Here is an 18,156-nt window from a genome sequence, read left to right on the forward strand (position 1 = left end):
CTTAGCCCCTATCGGCTACCGTAGAGCTCATCCTGGGGCCGCAACGTCATACAGCCGCGCCGACAGAGGCGGGCTCTCAACCTGAGCGACGGCGGCGCGTACCCATTCAACGGCCGCGCAGAGCGGAGGGGGAGGGCCCTAGCGCGGACGGACAGCCCACCTCGCCCAATCGGGGGCGGCGCCTCGGCCCGCCCGCCTCGGCGGCGGCCGTTCCCCGCCCCCCCCCGCGGCCGCCATGGCCCTGACGGCCGAGACCGAGTCCCGGCTGTACCGCTCCCTGCGCGCCGCCGCCGGCGCCGCCGCTCACCTCGTGGCGCTGGGCTTCCCCACCGCCGTGGCCGTGCTGGCGCGGCCCGGATCCAGTGAGTGCCGGGGCGGGGCCGGGGGGGGCGGGCCGGGCCTCTCAGCTCACCTCACCTCAGCGCCTGCCCTTCCCTTGCAGGCCTCTTCTCCTGGCACCCGCTGCTCATGGCCCTCGCGGTAAGTCCCGCCGTCTCCCCGGGCTGCCCGCCGGCCATGGGCGCCTCCCTCGGGGAGAAGGAAGGGGCCCTGCTAGCGGGGAGCACCCGGCGCAGGGGCTAAGGCCCCTCTGCTTTCTGTGGGTGGTGGGAGGCTGAGCCCCGGGAGACGTAGACCCGCTGCCGGTTCTGCCCCCGGCCGTGGCGGAGGGGTAGGGGCGGCCGGTTGCAATCCCCCTGCCCTCTGTCTCCCAGTTCTCGTTCCTGATGACGGAAGCCCTGCTGATATTCTCCCCGGAGACCTCGCTGCTCCGCTCCTTCTCCCGCAAAGTCAAAGTGCGGGCACACTGGGCCCTCCAGCTGCTCGCCCTCCTCTGCGCCCTCCTGGGGCTGGGCATCATCACCTACAACAAGCACCTGAACGGCAAGGCCCACTTCGTGACCTGGCACGGCCTGACGGGGCTGCTGACCGTGCTGTATGCCAGTGGGCAGTGTGCTGGGGGGGTGCTCCTGCTCTATCCCAAGCTGATGAAGAACTGGACGCTGGCCAAGCTCAAGCTGTACCATGCAACCTCGGGGCTGGTGGGCTACCTGCTGGGCTGTGCCAGCCTGATGCTGGGCATGTGCTCCCTGTGGTTCACTGCCTCGGTGACCAGTGTCTCCTGGTACCTCGCTATGCTGTGTCCCCTTCTCACCAGCCTGGTTATCATGAACCAGGTGAGCAATGCTTACCTGTACCGCAAGCGGAGCCAGCACTGAAGGCCTGGTGCAGATCTGAACTTCCCCTGCGTGAGCCAGCGAGGCCAGGGCTCTCCCTTGCAGCCCCCCGTGTGGGTCCTCTGCTCACATAGGGTCTCCCCAGAACTTGATTTCTACTTACTCGTCTCTCATTAGTCCTGGATTGTCTGTAGTGTCTTGTCCCTGGGGAGCAGCTACAATGTGCGTCACACTGAGCAAGCAGGAGCTGCCCACCTCATGCCTGCCTTGGTGGGGACTTTTCCCAGCACAAGTGAAGCTGCTGGTCCCCGCGGCAGCTTGGTGCTCAGTGCTGGGAACCAGAGGGTTCACTCAGGATTCCTGCTCCTTCTCCCTTCCCTTACCACCCAGGGCTGCTTTGGAGCAGGCAGGACAGGAGCTGTTGCGTTCCTGGTGAGGAGGGCGGGGAGTCCCTGCTCGCCCGGGAGGCTGCAGCAGGCACTGTACCACCTCTCCTGCCATGAAGGCAGCTTGGCCAGTAAAGGTGCAGGGCATGGTTGTAGCTGCAGCCACGAGAGGGCTGAGCAGGGTGGCAGCACCCGAGGCAGATGCAGTGGGACAGTGGTACATCCCCACAGTGCAGCGCTGTGCAGGGACCTGAGGGCTCCCCAAGACCCGCCCAGTCAGCCCTGCCCAACAGCTGTGGTTCTGGGCACTCACTGCCACGCACAAATCCTTCCCGCCAGCTGGGACAGCAAAGCTTCAGCCTGGCAGGAGTTGGGGATCATTTTACAGAGCAAATTACTGAGCTGGGCTGCAAGGCGGAAGCCTGCACAGGCCTGTTTTGTCCCTCTGAGGGGCACAGGGAACTGTGAGCACCTGGGGAGCAGGGCTTGGTGCAGGCCTGGGGGACAAGCCCTTGAGCCAGCCTGCAAAACAACCCTGGGGAAGGCAGATAAAAACCTCCTCGCCTCTCACCTCGCCGGCACAAGAACCTGCCTTCCAGCCCACCTGCCAGTGTGGCGGCTGGGTGCTGCGAGGCTCCCTCGGCCACAGTGGCCCCGCAGCTCCTCGGCACGTGTCCTGCTCTCGGCTGGGCTGGAGAGCTGGGAGCAGCTCCCGGGCTGGGAAATTCCTCTGTATCCAGAGCTTTTACTCAATAAAGATTTCAGGCAGCTACAGTGCAACAAGCCCTTTTTACTACCCAGAAGGGTGTTTGGGGTGCAGGCAGATATTTTCCCCCTGCAGATTTCCCACCTCCTGCTTACAAAGGGTCTCTCCCAACTTGCGGGGAGCACCCAGGAAGAAACCCCCTCCCCAGGCTCTTGCGCAAGAGCCCCTGGGGGCTGCTCTGTGCCCAGCCCCTGCCCTGCCTGCCCTCTGTTGCAGGAGCCAACTCTTTCAAAGAACTCTTTATTGATACTGAAACGTCTGTGTTTTTCCCAGTTGACAAAACCTTCTCTTGTGGTCCTTTAAAAAAATAATCACAACATCATCGACCCATGTCCTGGGCTGGGGACTGCCCAGGGGATCAGGAACTGCGAGGAGGCTGTCGCAGGGAGCATACTCTCCATCCAGAAAAACAAAAAAGCCCATCAACACAGAGGGAAGGAAAGAGAAGGGGGAGCCCATATTCTACCCGAAGGAAAGAAAACCTTCTGCCGGAGGAAGCAGCGAGAGCCCCACTGTAAAAATTAATTCCAGCTTCTAGTGTAATCTGACAAACGGATTAGGCAGGGAGCAGCTGAGGGCACCGGTCCTCGTAGGGCTGGTTTCGGGGGTGGGAGGGGGAGGAGAGAACCCCCCATGCACAAAGCCCAGAGCTGGCAGTGCCGGGCCACCGCTGTGAGGGGCTGGGTGGCCCCCTCCTGTCCAGCAGCCTGTCCCCCCGCCTGGCAAACCTCTCATCAGTCATGGCAAGCTCCTGCAAGGGCTTGGGGAGGGTCCTCACGGGAAAGGGATTCAGAAAAGAAACCCACCAGCCTTCCCGTTCCCTCGGTTAGAGACAAAAATACCTTCAGAAAGGAGGAAGTAAGTGTTGAGTGCTCTGGCCAACCCCTGGGGCAGAGAAGCGAGGAAGTGCTGCTGACTTTGCTCCGGCGTGGGCAAGCGCAGTGGCATCGGGGCAGGGATCAGCCCCACATCCCCCTCCTGAAACAGCCCCCGCTGCCGGTGTCTCGATGTCCATGGCCTGCCCTGCACTGAGGGGAGCGGCTCAAGGACCCCCGTCCTTGTGGTGGCGGCAGCATCGTCATCCTGGGGGCCCGGTGCTGGCCGTGAGCGGCAACAAAGCATTGGAATGAGGTAGCCCCCCTGCCTCTGCCGCAGGAGGAGTCCCCACTCCCCGCCGAGCGTCCCAGCTGCGGGGGGGGACACGAGGGGGGTTAGCAGCTCTCCCACGGAGATGGGGCGGGGAAGGGGGGCTGCGTGTTGGCCTGTCACAGCTGGGACGGGGCATCCTGGAAGGTGATGAGGTTGGACTCCTGACCAGCACCCTTCCCGGCTGCACTGGGGTCAGGCAGCAGCGGGCTGTCGGTCTTCGCTGCTGCCACCTCCTCCTCGTCATCCTCCATGCTAGGCCAGGCCGACTGGTCCTCCACTCGCTTCAGCCGCTCGTTTAGGGCCTTCAGGGCCAGCTGCCTGCAGGGCAAGGGCAGACAGGTGGGTTAACAGCTCTGCCCCAAGGGGCTCTGTGCAAACCTGTCCCTGCCTTTTTTCCGGCAGGAGAGGGTGGATTCAGCAGTGCTGGAGATGACCCAGAGTGCCTGGGAGTGCCCCAAAGAAACCCACTCGCACTCCCAGACCACAGCACTCCCAGACCACCTACGCAGAGTTTTCATGCCACGTGGTGCGCTCGGAAGCTGTCAGGCAGTGCACAGACTGCTCCAGGAACGGGGGAAGAAAGGAGTAAAACAAGGCAGGGGAAAGTGAAGCGCCAACACCTTGACCAAAACTTCCTGCTGGGAGTCGGAAAGGCCAATGCCGGGTGTGCGGGAGGGCTGGGGCGTGGGGCTGACTCACTGACCTTCCCCGTGCCAGGATGACGGGTGCAGGGCTGCCACGAGCAGGGGGTACACACCTGCAGCAGATGCCATCCCCGTTCTCCTGCAGGGATCCCAAATTCTGCCTGCCCCTTGCCCAGAATCTCCCCACTCTTCCTCTGCACTTCCACCACTGCTCCGCGTTTGGAAGAGCGGGACAACAACCCACCACCCCCATGGCAGGGAGGACAGCCCCTAGCAGATCCCCTGGGGAAGGCCCCCCTCTTCACACCCTGCACCCTAATCTCCCCAACTCCTCATTTGGATTTTAAACCCGACTCTTGCTGCCCATAACCATGATCCCCACGGAAGCAGAGCAAGTGGTACCTTCTCCTTTCGGCATCTTGGGGGTCTGTTCCCGGCAGACTGATGGTGATGGATGATGGGGCACCCACATCATAGCGTTTGACTGTCTTGCGGCAGACCTTCACCTTCACCAGGATGCTGTGCACCAGGTTGGCCACCAGGCCCACCACGGGCTGCAGGATCTCGGGGAAGAAAGTGGCAAAGGCGAAATGGTCAGACATGTCTCCGCGGCCTCTACTATGTCGCTGGTAGAAACGGAGATAGACCCAGCTGGAGAGGAGGCCAAAGCCATAGGAGGCCAGTACATTGCTCTCGACGAGGGCAGCAAGCCGCAGCAGAGACAGGAGAAGGAGCAGGAGCATGGGGACAGCCTTCATTCTGATTTGGGGCACCTTCAGGACAGTGCTGTCCCCCATCGTCTGCTTGAGGGCCACCAAGACTCCCCCGAGGAAGCCCAGCCCGCCGTGGATGCGGACGGCGAACAAGTAGGCGAGGTGGAAGGAGGCCACGTAGGTGAGGAAGTAGGCGAAGGCCCCCAGGAGCCCCACCGAGACGTTCACCACCGTGAAGAAGACCAGCAGCTCCAGGGCGCCCCAGAGGGGCTCCAGCAGCCGGCCGGCCGCCCCCAGCGTGGCCAGGCTGGCCGCCAGGCCCCAGGCCCGCTCCTCCACCAGCCCGTGCGTCAGCAGCGTCCAGACCCAGAAGTTGGGGGGCAGCAGGTAGCCGGGGGTCACCCCCAGGCCATAGGCCGTGTCCAGGCCGAAGGAGAGCAGGTAGAGGAGGAAGACGGCGGCGCTCAGCGACTTCACCACCACGCTGGTGCCGGCCAGCGCCGCCAAGAAGTGCTGCCGGGCCACCGGCAGGTACCGCCGCATCTTCGGCCCCCACCGGCGGGACGGGGCTGCCCCGCGGGGCTACAGCGCCCGGCTTTCCCCCCCCCCACCCCCCGCCGGGGCCGCCTTCCCCCCGCCCCCGCCGGGCCCCGCTCAGCCCCCGACCAGGCCCGGGCCCCTCCCGCCGCCGCCGCAGGCCAGGCCAGGCCGGGCGCGGACAAACAGCGGCTCTGCGCATGCGCGGCGCGGGGCGGGGCAGGGCCGGGGCCGGCGCCGGGGGCGGGGCCGGGCCCCGCCGCGGGGGACGCTGGGACGCGCAGTTCGGCGGCCGCTGGCGGCCACGGGGCCGAGGCGGCGGCATGGCGGCGGCGTGGCGGGCGGGGGCCCGGCGGCGTGGGGGGCACCGGGCAGCACAGACGTAGGAGAGGGGTGGGGGGGCAGGGTTGCGGGGGCACGAGGGGGACGCTCGTGCGGACGTGGGCGGGGGGGGGCACAAACCCCAGGGGACAGGAGGACATGGCTGTGGGGACACGGACACGAGGGGGGACAGCGCTGGAGCGGGGGGTGTGGCGCGGGGGACACGGCGGTGTGGGAGCCCGGGTTGGGCTGCGTGGGGCGGGCTGAGCCCCCCTGTGCAGCGCGTGGGTGCCTGTGAACCCGCGGCTCTGCCTGCACCCCTGCCCGTGCCCCTGCCCATCAGCCTCGCGGCAGAGGTGCAGGCAGGTGTGAAGGCCGCGGCCTGGCTGGCAGGAGCACCCCGATGTCCTGCCTGCCCCCCCCGTTCCGTGCCCCCCTTCGGCCCTGCCCACATACCCGGGCAATGACGCAGCCACCGCCTGTGAAGTGAAAATATGAACATTATTTAATAACTGAGTCTCTGTAATAAACCATTTGAAAATATTTTACAAGGAGTCACACGCACAATATCTTACAAATTGTCTTTTTGTTGGTTTTTGAAGTTTTCCAACTCTTCTGTACAAAAAAAAAAAAAATTAAAACCCAAAGAAATCAAAAATAAATTAAAGAAAATCAATTAAAAACCCAATGCCTTTGAATGAGCAGAGAGAAGCTTTCAGATGGGGACAGGGCAGGACGTGACCCCGGTGGGACGGGAGGGCCTGGGGCCACGCCGCCCCTTCATCTCATTGGTTTTTAACTTAAAATAGACTATATATGTATATATTTATAGGTATGTATAGTGGTGGTTTTCTGGCAGAGCACCTAACTAGACTACAGAAGTACACACACTCCCGGTAACACAGAGCCATCTGTTCAAACACGGTTCCCAGAGACAGTAACCAAACACACACTGAAAAAGCTACAAGCAGAATGACCATTAATTAACCCCAGCACTAATTAGCGCCTGGCGCCCTCCCCAGCCCCCCCGGGATGGCCGTGTCGAGGGGGCTCCCCTGGCCCTGGTTGATGGGGTGGCTCTGAGCCAGGTCCCCCAGGGGGGTGAGGATCCCCAGGACTGCCCGCCCAGGCAGGGGCACCCGGCACTGCCGGGAGCAGTGGGGGGCATGGGTGATGGGTACGGCACCCCCTGCACCACAGCACCCCTGGGTGTCACGGCTAGACACCCTGCACCCTGTGCTGGGCCCCTCAGCCCTGCGGCTCCTCTCCTGGCTGGGGTGGCGGGGAGCAGCGGGGTGCAGCGGGTTGCAGCAGGGCTGAGCAGCTTCTCCATCCGCTTCCTTGGCACCCAGTGTTTTGGCTGGGGGACAACACCCTCACCCGAGTGCCCTGGTGTGAGCCCCAGCATCTCAGGGTGCCCCGCTGCAGGGGCACCTCCCGCCCCCAGTGCTGGGTGCCCCCAACCAGGACCTCAGCAGCACCCAGGGAGCAGCTCCCCTTGCCATGGCCAGCCAGCAGCCCCCACGCTGGGGCCCCAAGGGATGGGCACGGGGGCCTGGCACGTCCCTTCTGAGGACATGTGGCACCTCCTGCTCCACCTCCCGCTTGGGGACGTGTGGCACATCCCACTGCGGGGCACATGGCATGTCCCCCTCAGGGACAAGCGGCATGTCCCCTGGGCTGGTGTGGTTTCTTTGGCAGGGCTGCAGGGCGAGGGCGGCTGGGGGGGGCCGGGCAGTGCTGGGGCAGGCAGGATTTCACAGTGATCTGCAGAACGGAAAAGAAACAAAATACATTTTTTTCCCCCCTTGTTTTCACTCCAATATCTGTGCCCAAGAACGCACTAGAGCAGCTGAGCCCAGAGCAGGGACCAGGGCTCCATCCCGCCCCAGTGCAGGCAATGGCTGGCTGCCTCCCGCCTCTGCCCCTGCCTGCACCCGGCCCCGAGCCCACAGAGATGCTGGAGCCACCATCTGCCCCACACACCTGGGGGGCCGGTACCTGCTGGAACAAATAATACTGACCCGCACAGTCAAGTCAAGTCCCTTTTTCTTTTTTCTTTTCCCCCCTCCTTTTTTTTTTCCATGTGTCCTCATTGCTGTCAATAAACACCGCCGGTCTCCAGGTGAAAATGTCAGAAACTCGATGTAGAAAGATCTGCTTTAAAATCTTCAGGCTAAAAAAATAGGTGAGGTGTATGGGGAGGTCGTGAGCGGAGGGTGCCGACGCCACTTTCCAAGTCCGAGTGGCCGGGAGGGCACGACGTGGGGGCACCGACCCGGTCCCTGCTCTGCCGGGGAGCCCCTGCCTGCACCCTGACTCTTCTTTGGCTGAGGCCGACGGGGAGTGCGGGGCGGCATCACGGGGGTCCCCGAGGCGGCGGAGGGGACACGGCTCCCATTCCACCGGGCCAGGGAGGGGGATGGAGATGGAGCTTGAAAGAAAAGAGAGCTGGCGGGGGCGGCTGGGGAGGCTAAAGGCAGGTGGCCGGGGGCAGCGGGTGCTGGCTGACGCTGGAGTAGAGGAGCAGCAGCTGCAGGGAGAGCAGGACCCCCAGGGAGGGGGCAAAGGAAGCCCCTCTGCCGCAGTCTGAGGTATCTTCCTGGGGGGGGGCAAAGGGAGAGGGGCCATGGGGCACTCCCAGCAGTGGCACAGCGCTGCAGGGGCACCCACTGCCCTGGTAGGGGGACCCACCGCCCCCCTGCAGCCCTGCTGCACCTCCTATCCCAGCACCCCTGTGGCACTGCCTCCCTGGGGGACACCCCATCGTGCTTCTCTTTGTGAGACCCCCCATGGCTCCGCTCCCCTCCTCCCCCAAAGGGCACCCCATAGCATGACTCTACTAGGGACCCCTCCATGGCTCATATCCCCCAGGGAGCACCCCAAGGCTCCTGACCTCCTGGGTCCCCCCATGGCACTGTGCCCCCAGGATCCCCCCATGGCTCTGCTCCCCCCCCCCCGAGGGATATTCCATGGCACTGCTTCCCTAGGGTCCCTCCATGGCTCCACTCCCCCCCTTTCAGGGGTAACCCATTGCCCCAATTCCCCCCAGGGGGGCTCCCCACAGCTCTCCTCCCCTGTTGACACCCCATGGCTCTGCTCCCCCTACCAAGGGGGCATCCACTGCCCCAATCCCTCCCCTGGGGACCCCACCCTGGGGCTCCACTCCCCCCTGTGCCCCCCTGCACCTCACGTACTGTTGCATTGTAGTCAAAGCAGATGTGGGGGCCTTTCCGGTAGCGGGGCCTGTCCACCAGCTCACACTGGTTGGGGTCCCTCGGGGGGGCTTCATAGGTCAAGGAAACCACCGGGGACAGGGTGGTGGGGGCACATGGGGTGCCCCATGGCCACCCCCCCAGCCCCTCTGGCCACAGGCTGGCTCCTTCCACCCCAGCCTGACCCTGCAGCTCCCAGCTCCACCATCCAGCCCCGCAATACCCACCTGTCCCCTCACCCCCTGCCACCATGTCCCGGTGGAGTGCTGCCAGGCCACCAAAGGATACCTCTTACCTCTGCCTGCAGCAGCTTGACGGACTCGCACTGGCTGCAGAGTGGCTTGTCAGCCACCACAAAGAGTAAGTTGGTGTTGGCCAGCCTCTGTGCGTGGAAGAGCCTGGGGGTGTGACAGCAGTGGGGACCCCAGTTACCCTGTGCCCCGATCCTGTGCAGAGCTGGCACTGGGGGCCAGGGGAGGCTGAGCCAGCAGGGCGTCCCCATCCCCCAATCTCATCCCTGTTCTCCTCCCCATCCATGTCCCCAACCTCACCCTCTCCATCCCCATCACCCCTATCCCCATCCCTGTCCCTCTCCCCATCCCCATGCCGAGGGGCTGCCCAGGGAACTGACACTGCTGAGCTTTCAGAGCTTGGTCCCACTTGGAGGAGCCCTGGGGACGTCATCATCACCCCACAGCCCACGGGGACACTACCGTTTCTATCTGTCCCCCCTTTCCGAGTACCACAGCCCCCCCCCCCAAGCACTGCATGGCATCTCCCATCGCCTCCACGCAGGTGGCTGCAGGGGGATCCTGACAAAGGCAGCCTAGACGGATGTCCCCAGGGCAGTGGGACAGCGCGGACGGACCCACCTGGAGCAGTTGCCGCAGTCGATGATGGCGTTGTAGGTAGCGTTGACAGTGCTGAAGTAGTACTGTGTCTGCTTCATGATGCAGCTCGTCTCCCTGGCCTCCATGCTGTCCCCCGCCACCTCCTCTGCGCCGGCACAGCGCCGTGGGCCAGGGGCCACGGACCCCCTGCCACATGCCCCCACTATGTCCCTTGCCCACCCCCAGCCCAGGGCTCCCCGTGGACTCACCCGTCTGGAACCAGCTGCTGTAGGTGAGGCCGTACAGGAACTGCTGGAAGAGGGACCTGGGGAAAGAGAAAGCAGATATGTTGCTGCCCCAGCCCCAGGGACATGCCGGTGTCATCCCCTGACAGAAATTGTCCCTGGGAAGGGGATGTGGCAGGACTCACCAGGCTGCAGCCGAGGTCCACCAGGCGAGGTTCAGGAGATCGGCCACAGTGGGCTGCGGGCAAGAGGGGGGGTTGGTGAGCCAGTGGCACTGGGGACACCCCTGTGGGTCCCTGAGCTCCCAGACTGCCTGGCAGCCACTGCCACCATGGGCGCTCACCACGAAGACGCCCCGAGGCGCAGCACCCGTGTTGCTCTGGGCCTCGGGGGCGCAGACGGACTGGAAATCGTAGGACTCCTTGCGGGCATAGAAGGAGTTGTTGTAGAGGGCGGACATCAGGTTGGCGTCCACCTCGCTGAAGAACTTGCCCACCTGGGATGGGGACAACGAGTCTGCACCCAAACGCCACCGTGCTGTGGGTCTCCCCTGGGGAGGACTTGAGCGGGGCTGTTGCACCACCCATGACACAAGCTCGAAGGTCTCCACTCCCTGCTGGCACCCCATGCCCAGGAGAGCTGCCACGCGGCCACTGCTCACCTGGTACCAGTGGTCCTCCTGGTTGGAGAGCACCAGGAAGCCCCCGTCATCGATGAGGACACAGATCAGGTCCTGGGGAAGGAGGGCAGCGTCACCCACACCCTGGACATTCCCAGGGCAAGGCAGGACATGTAGCAGGGTGACAGGCAGTCAGGCAGGGGGGCCAGCATGATGTTCCCAAGCCTGGGGGCTGCTCAGGAGCATCCTGGTGTTAGGTGCAGGGATTGAGAACCACCACCCACCCTGGGAGGTTTAACAGCTCCCTCAAGGTGGGGGTCCATGGTCCAGGGATCAACCCCCAGGGCTTCATCCCTGTGAGGGTCAGGGGCTGGCTGAGCTCCAGGAGCTGCAGGCGGACAGGGTGGGTGCACTCACCCAGACAGCACAGGCAGGGTGGGCAGGGGACGGGGAGTCCCCCAGTCATACCCTCCTCCCCCTGCCTGCTGTCCCCCGCTGTCCCCACCGCTGCCCACCACCCACCTTGTTGTTGGCTTCACAGTCCATCTCACAGCTGGTTGAGGGGTCACACTGTCAACCAAAACCAGGGCAGAGGGACAGGTTAGCAGGACCGTCCTCCCCCCAGACTGTCCTCCTGCCAGGAGGGGACACACGGGGTGGTGTCCCCAGGGGGTGGGGACAGGTAGTCCGAACCTCTGTTGGCAGGGCTGTGCAGGAGGTACAAGCCCAGCGGGGCCACAAGCACCATGTCCTGGCAGTGCTTCCCAGCCACGTCCCCAACCAGCAGAGCTCCCTCCCTGTCTCCATCCCTGTCCCCATCCCCACACTGTGACAGTGCCATGGGAGCCCTGGGGACGTACCCGGCGGGTGCCCAGCTGGTCACGGTCTGTCCGGTTGCTTGCCAGCACTTTGAACTTCTCAGCCCAGGCCTCCAGGTCCAGCTTCACCCCCACCACTGGGACAGCGGGGAGATGAGGTGAGCCCTGGTGCGGGGCGGATGACGTGGAACCCCCAGCCTGGTGGTGAGGCACCCAGCCCCCTGCCTACCTGCCGGCTTCAGCGTTTTGCCCCCGATGCTGAGCTCCACAGCAGTGCTCACCAGGATCCCGATGGTGTTGTTCTCCAGGTCCAGCCCCCGGTAGCCAGCTATGGAGGGCAGGGGTGGCATCAGGGGACATGTGTGGCCTGTACCACCCCCCGCTGCTCCAAACTGGCACCCACCATCCCGGTAGGGCGGCTTGAAGATGTAGCCCTTGTTGTCCAGGCTCCTCCGGTAGAAGCTGGCATTGAAGGGTTCTGGCTCCTCCTCCCAGTCATCTGCAGCCCTGGAGGGCAGCAGCACGGCCATGACTGTCACTCAGCTCTAGTCCCACTGGAGATGGCCCCACTGGAGCAGACATGTCACCATGCAGGGTGGGGCACACCCCCCCACCCCCCAGACACTCACTTGTTGGGGAAGACACGGGTGATGCCCCCATCGGTGGCTGCGAAGACAGCCAAGAGGCTGTACCTGCAAGGAGAAGGGCCGGGCACACTGGGCATCAGGGGGGTTTTGTTCTGCCCCCATCCCCATAGCCTGTCTCAAGCCCCCTCCGTCCCCATCCAGCCCTGCCCGTCCCAGGCCACCTTGCCTCCACCTACGTGTTGAGGTCCTGGTCCTTCCAGACCCGCTCCACCAGCTGCTGCGTGATGCCCGTGTCCAGGATCAGGTTGTGCAGGAGGAAGTTGTCACCTTGGGAGGAAGATGGCGAGGGAGGTGGAGGAGGAGGAGGAGGAGGTGAGGGCTGGCCCCCCATGCCTCCCTGCTCTGCCCCAGCACCCACTCTGCAGCAGTTCCCGGGACCCTAACCCCAGCATGGTTCACCCCCTGCCCCATCTCCCCCTGCACCCCTGTTCCCACCCTAACCCCCCTGCCAGGTCCCCCCCAGCCATCCCCAGCTACTCACACTGCTTGGAGTCTGGGGTCACCTTTTCCATGAGGGCAATAAAGTTTTCCAGGAACTCGGTGTTGTTATCCGACAAGTCGAGGTCTTTGCAATACTCTCTGGGGTTTGGGGGACAAGGTTTGCCGTTCGCGAGGATGGAAAAGGCAAGGTCAGTTCTCCCCCGGGGATGGCGGGGCAGGCGCTGGCCACGCTGCCAGCACCTGGGCTTGCCGGGGGACATGACAGTGGTGACATGCCACCACTCCCGTGAGTGTCACCCCGCTGGGGCAGCCGGCTGTGGGCATCTCTGCAGACCGCCCGGCACCCAGCACTCTGCTGCCTGCAGCGCTGCCAGCTCAGCCGTCACGCCGGCCACCGCGTCCGGCACTGCACCGGCACTGAGGTGCCATCACCTCTGCCAGGGCCCGCTTTGATGGATCCCAGTTTGCCCAGAGCGGTACAACCCTGAGCCTATCTCTCCCTATACTGGTGGGACTACTGGTGGGGGCTGGGTGCCTCTGCCACCGTACTTACCTGCGGGGCCAGGCAGGCGCCACCGTGCCCACCCTGCCCTGCCCCTGTGGCACCCTGGGGAGCGGGGGCTCCACTGCGGGTGTGAGCTGGTGTTTGTCTCAGGAGCCCCCGTGGCTGCGCCGGCAGCACCACGCAGGTGCTCGGCAGCCATATTTGTACCCTTTGCGTAGATAGTTGGGTGTTGGGTGAGGCCTGGCCGGTGGGGGCAGACACCTGCCCGTGGGCATTGCTGGCCCTGGGCCCCTCCTGTGACAGGCACCGTGGGGGGTGCTGCATCCCCGCTCCAGGCTGGGGCCACCCCAAGTTCAGAGCCCTAGCCCTGCCAATGCTGGGGACAGCTGTGGCCCTGTTGGTCACCACGAGGCGCTATGGATGGCAGAAGGTAGTGCCACCCTGGGATGCTGAGAGCCCCCCAGCCTCAGTGGTGTGGCTGCAGGCAGAGCCAGGGGGCTCAGGGCTCCTCCAGCTCATGTCCCCTCTGCCAAGCTCCTGACTCTCCAAAAACCTCATTAAGAGGATAAACGCTGGAGCAGAGGGTGGCAGTGAGCATGACTATGGGGCAGCCAAAAAAGCTGGGGCACCCCGGACAGCCCATCCCGGCTCCCCATCCCCTGCTCGGGGGGAGCAGCCACCTAAATATCTACACCGACACGCACAGACATAGGTACTCACACACCCATGGGGGCAGGGGATATACGGTTTCTGAAAATTTTCAGTGGCCCATGGGCATGGCAGCGTCGACGGCAGATCATACAGTCGCCCTGGGTGCCAGGCAGTCTCCCTGGCACACATCTCCTCCCTGTCACCTGCTCATGCCGGGCTGGCACCCAGCGCAGGAAGGGTGCTCACAGAGCTGCTCTGGGGGACACTGAAGGGCTCGCCCTGATTTTCAGAACCTACTTTTCTCTCCAGCTGCACGGGCCACAAGAGTCCCATGCTGGACACTGACCCCATCACCACAGCCTGAGTGGAGCAGTTGGAGGGCAGACCCACATCTTGGGCCTCGAGCTTGGATATCACCTCTATCTATTCCCTGAGCACATTTATGGGCCCATTTTTTAACAACAGGATTTTTCTGTTTCATTACTACTCTTCTTTGGCTGCCATGTTTCCCAGACCTCAACCTTGCTGTTGTGTGCGTTGTCCAGGGACCAAGTTCCCCCTGAAAAGCCGGGGCTGCACAGTAACTGTACATTGTGGGCTGGTTTACCCTGAATTCACATGAGTAATGGCTGCTGCAGGCAGGGAGTGTAGGGGGTACCCACAGGTGGCATGGGTGGCAGTGCTGTAGCTTTGATGCTGCAGTCCCCAAGAACTACAACGATAAAACACCCCTAACTGGAGCCTTTAGCTGGTATGATGATGTACAGGTACATAGCTGATTAGCAGGTAATGTTAATTAGGGCTGGTCAGAGGTTGCACTGCAGCAGCGGGAAGGACAGGGTGCCAGCAGAGCCACTGGGCTCCTCAACACCCCGCTGGGGGACGGCCCTTCGTCCCCAGTAGGTGACAAGACTGGGTGGCACAGACCAGGGGAGGGGACATGTCTGTCTGTCTGGGGGCCACTGTACTGTCCTCATGTCCCTGTTTGCAGCCTGTGGCTGGCAGCCTCCCCAACCCCCCTGGGCATCCTGAATTTGAGCAGAAACCTACCCTTCTTTCTCCCTCCTCCCCCCACAGCCAGCACGACTGTATGATGCCACCACCGGCCCCTCGCTCGGCGGGGGCGATTTTCAGAAACTATACCTATATATGCACGCACAGAGGTCAGGCCGTGCCGGGTGCATATATACCGTGCTGGATGCAACCAGGTGGCGGAGAGGGGCTGGGGTCCCGGCGGCAGCCCCCCCGGCCGAGCGGGCACACGACACACACAGCGATAGGGGACGGGGAGGGGGGACAAGGCACGATGAGGCGAGGATGGGGGGCGATGGGGGGGTTGGCAGTGGGGCCGGGGCGGATGCACACCTCGGCAAGCGCACACGCAAAGCTACCTGGGAGCAATGAACACATGTCCCTCCGACTCAAAGCTGTTGGGCAGCAGGTATTCAAAATCTGCAACAGAAAGGGAAGGTTATCTGGCGGGGAGGGGGGACGGGGACACCAGGGGCCAGGAGGGAGAGAGACGGACAGAGAGAGAGGGGAGGGAACCAAAAAAAAAAAAGGCATTTGCTGCTCTTGGTAACAAGAGAGGAAGGAAAAGGCCGTTCTGCTGTCGCTGGCACCGCACGGGAAGGAACGTTATAGCCAAATCGGGAGAGGTTTGCCCATCTCGGCTCGAATTTGCTCGGTCGCGGGCTGAAGGCGGGCGGTTGCGTACGCGCGGCTGGCGGCGTGTACGCAGGGACACACAGAGACACACACACATATATATATGCGCTCACATGTATATATATGCATGTTTGGGAGGGCGTGGGGGCGTCTCTCTCTCGGGGGGGTGGGGTGGTGGGTGAGGGCAGGGAACCACATGCTGTGCTCCTGGCCGGAGGAGGATCACCAAAACACTTGGTTGTTGGGAGAAAAAAAAAAGGAGTTTTCAGGCATCAACATGGCCAAACGGGGAACCTTGCCGAGGACAGTCCAACCAGAGGCTCCCCGCTCAGCAAAGTGCCGTGCAATGCGCTGCCAGGCTCTGCTGCCAGGCGCCGGTGGCCCCCCTCCCTCCCCGAGGCGGTGGGACCCCAGTAGGGATGGGGGCCCACGCCTGCCCGGCACCTCGCTCTGCTTTAAGGGGGGGTCACCGCCCAGCAGGGTTTGGGGTGCCTCTCGGGGACCCCCCTGGCAGAGAGGCGGCGGATGCGGGTTTCATCTCGTGGGGGCAAGCCAGGTTGGGGGGTGTGTGGGGGGGTGCTATGGGACATCCTGGGGCTGATGGCCCCCCCCGGCAGGCACCGCCACCCCCTCACCCTCCCGCCGGCCCCTGGTGCATTGCAGGGCACAGCCAGAGGTTGGACTGTTGCTCTCTGAGGGCTGTAGGAAGGGGCTGGGTACAAGCTGATGAGAGGAAGAGGAGGAGGAGGAGAAGGAGGAGAGGAGTACAAAACACTCGTACTTGGTCCATCAGCATTGCCATCGCAGGGGCGCCAGGAGGAGGCAACTCAAAGCTGATAGAACAGGGCTGAGGGTGACACTTCCACCTCCCTGCTGTCTTGCCCGCTGGCCCCATGCCCCCCGTCCCCCCCGTGCTGCCGTGCCCCCCGCAGCTGTCCCCTTGTGTGTGCCGGCGAGCGGGTGCTGCCGACGGGTGCTGCATGCGGGGTGCTGTGCGGGGCGTGTGCGGGAGGGAGCATGGCGGTGGGTCCTCCGGTGACCATACATGCCGGGGTGTCCCCTGGCCCATCGTGGGGCTGTGCAGGAGCTGTGGGTCCGGCCCCACAGGGCCCCTCTGGCATTGCGGGGATGTGGGCCAGATCCTGCCCTGGGTCGCATGGGTGAGGTCCGGCTCCTGCCTCTGCGGGACTTTGGGCTCCAACTTGGCTGCTCCCAGGGGGGGCATGGATGGTGCTGGGACACTACAGCTGCCAGGGGCTTCATGCCATGCTCTGGCCCAGGGCAGCGGGGACAGCCACCGAGCAGCCATGGAGGCAGGCAGCGCGGCACCCTGGGGCTCGGCCACCCCACATCCCCGTGGGGCCAGGCTCACTGTCCCCTATGCAGCAGGGTGGCATCGCCCCAGGGTGGTCCTATCCCCACCTCTGCCAAGGGTTTCTGCTTGGGGGGCTTCCCCAAAAAAGCCTGCCTCAGAGGGTGACGGTGGTGGAGGACTGGGTCCCCCACCTGCCCTCCGTCCCCGCCACCTTTGGGTGCCCACCCCGCAGCCCCCTGCTCCCTGCACAGCCCTATCCCTTTCAGGTTGAGTTGTCTTGGGGAGGAGGAAGCAGAGGAGCCGGGACGGGGGAGAAGGAGCTGGAGGAGGCGAGCGGGGGGAAAGGAGCAAGAAGGGAGGGGGTAGGAAGAGCGGGGTATCAAACTAGCTACAAAAAACCTCGTGGATTGAAAACGGCAGTTTCATACGAGATTGGGTCTTGAACGATATCGAACCGGGTTTGGGAGCGATGTGCGGGGAGGGAGTGGGGAATCGTCGTGACAAAGCTCTCATGGACAGAACAAGACATGTTGCTTTCAAATAAAGGAGGAACTGGAGGAGAGGAGAAGGAGGAGGAGGGAGGAAGGGCGAGTTGGTGGCGGTTTGCAGGTTCGGCGTGGCAAACGGGCAGGGAGATGGGCAAGCAGGGGGGCTGGGGGGGGACTGGACACGGGGCAGGGGACGGGGTGGTGAAGGTGAGTGGTCTGAGACTGAAAATACTTGCCCTTCATTTTGTTGTTTGGTACTGTGTGAATCCACCATAGAGAGAAAGCAAGAAAAACAACAAACAAAAAAACAACAAACAAAAAAAAAGGGGGTTGGGTGGAAAGGGGGAAGGGGGGCACAAACAATATTTTATTCAATCGCCGTTTGAATAAAAATATTGTGTATCATAATCATACCAAAAGGAAACCTCTTGCAAAAAACGACATGAAAAAAAGAAAGAAAAACCCAATAATGAAAAGAAAAGGCCACAGTGAAATAAGAATAAAAAAAAATGCAAAGATATAACTAGAGAAATATATATATATATATTCAATACTCCAAAGGAAAATGAGAGTCAGTAGCAAACAGTTGCAACAGTCTTGATATCAAAATGTCCTCACTGAGTTAGGGGGCATGCACGGCACGGTGGGCAGAGCCGGGGGGTGGAGGGATCCCCCCTCCCAGGAATGGGGACAGCCTGGCCTTGTCCCCACGGGGATGTGGGGCTCCTGCCGATGGATGGAGGGGGCGGCAGGGGCTGGATCTGGAGCGGGGCTGGGGTCGAGCCGCCGGGGCGGCTGATGGGGAGAAATGGGGGGAAGAGGGGAAGGGTCCGGTTCTCCAAACGGGGGAGAGGGTCCCCGGGAGCAGCGTGGACCTGCAGTGGGAAAAAGGCTTGGGGGTCAGGGGAGAGAGAAAGAGAGAGAAAGGGGGGGCCAGGCTAACACACACGTACACAGATTAATTCCAAATGAAAATCGAAACCAACCGAAACCGAACTCATAAAAAGAAGAATAAATGGCTTA

The 18,156-nt window shown here is 63.0% G+C and overlaps 3 protein-coding genes across 3 annotated transcripts in view; 1 reads left to right on the top strand and 2 right to left on the bottom strand.

The window, feature by feature from the left end:
* Positions 1-219: 219 nt before the first annotated feature.
* On the top strand, positions 220-2,333 carry CYB561D2 (cytochrome b561 family member D2). Its single transcript, XM_074914259.1, has 3 exons — positions 220-362; positions 443-480; positions 714-2,333. The coding sequence occupies exons 1-3, from the start codon at positions 236-238 to the stop codon at positions 1,215-1,217; spliced, it is 669 nt and encodes a 222-aa protein (XP_074770360.1). The 5' UTR covers positions 220-235; the 3' UTR covers positions 1,218-2,333.
* A 220-nt stretch (positions 2,334-2,553) lies between these two features.
* Positions 2,554-5,434, bottom strand: TMEM115 (transmembrane protein 115). The gene is made up of 2 exons (XM_074914258.1): positions 4,523-5,434; positions 2,554-3,794 (listed from the first exon to the last, which is right to left on the bottom strand). Exons 1-2 carry the CDS (start codon positions 5,374-5,376, stop codon positions 3,593-3,595), a joined length of 1,056 nt encoding a protein of 351 aa, XP_074770359.1. The 5' UTR covers positions 5,377-5,434; the 3' UTR covers positions 2,554-3,592.
* Positions 5,435-6,173: 739 nt separating this feature from the next.
* CACNA2D2 (calcium voltage-gated channel auxiliary subunit alpha2delta 2) overlaps positions 6,174-18,156 on the bottom strand; it is a 226,879-nt gene continuing 214,896 nt past the window's right edge. The window contains exons 23-39 of the mRNA XM_074914169.1: positions 17,370-17,390; positions 15,054-15,114; positions 12,547-12,644; positions 12,242-12,332; positions 12,048-12,110; positions 11,822-11,925; positions 11,648-11,746; positions 11,461-11,555; positions 11,123-11,170; positions 10,643-10,714; positions 10,325-10,477; positions 10,167-10,219; positions 10,006-10,061; positions 9,779-9,902; positions 9,195-9,304; positions 8,889-8,977; positions 6,174-8,293 (exon numbers count right to left, since the gene is read on the bottom strand). Coding sequence (XP_074770270.1) covers positions 8,165-8,293; positions 8,889-8,977; positions 9,195-9,304; positions 9,779-9,902; positions 10,006-10,061; positions 10,167-10,219; positions 10,325-10,477; positions 10,643-10,714; positions 11,123-11,170; positions 11,461-11,555; positions 11,648-11,746; positions 11,822-11,925; positions 12,048-12,110; positions 12,242-12,332; positions 12,547-12,644; positions 15,054-15,114; positions 17,370-17,390 — 1,466 coding nt within the window. The 3' untranslated portion in view covers positions 6,174-8,164. The remainder of the gene's footprint in view (positions 8,294-8,888; positions 8,978-9,194; positions 9,305-9,778; positions 9,903-10,005; positions 10,062-10,166; positions 10,220-10,324; positions 10,478-10,642; positions 10,715-11,122; positions 11,171-11,460; positions 11,556-11,647; positions 11,747-11,821; positions 11,926-12,047; positions 12,111-12,241; positions 12,333-12,546; positions 12,645-15,053; positions 15,115-17,369; positions 17,391-18,156) is intronic.

This window comes from Athene noctua, chromosome 10 (genome assembly GCF_965140245.1).
Source record: "Athene noctua chromosome 10, bAthNoc1.hap1.1, whole genome shotgun sequence".
In the NCBI taxonomy this organism is placed as follows: domain Eukaryota; kingdom Metazoa; phylum Chordata; class Aves; order Strigiformes; family Strigidae; genus Athene; species Athene noctua.

Coding starts and splice junctions, on each gene's coding strand:
- TMEM115 (XM_074914258.1), bottom strand. CDS start 5,376: ATGCGGCGGTACCTGCCGGTGGCCCGGCAGCACTTCTTGGCGGCGCTG. Junction 3,795..4,522: donor CAAGATGCCGAAAGGAGAAG/GTACCACTTGCT, acceptor CTTGCCCTGCAG/GCAGCTGGCCCTGAAGGCCC.
- CYB561D2 (XM_074914259.1), top strand. CDS start 236: ATGGCCCTGACGGCCGAGACCGAGTCCCGGCTGTACCGCTCCCTGCGC. Junction 363..442: donor GCTGGCGCGGCCCGGATCCA/GTGAGTGCCGGG, acceptor CTTCCCTTGCAG/GCCTCTTCTCCTGGCACCCG. Junction 481..713: donor CGCTGCTCATGGCCCTCGCG/GTAAGTCCCGCC, acceptor TCTGTCTCCCAG/TTCTCGTTCCTGATGACGGA.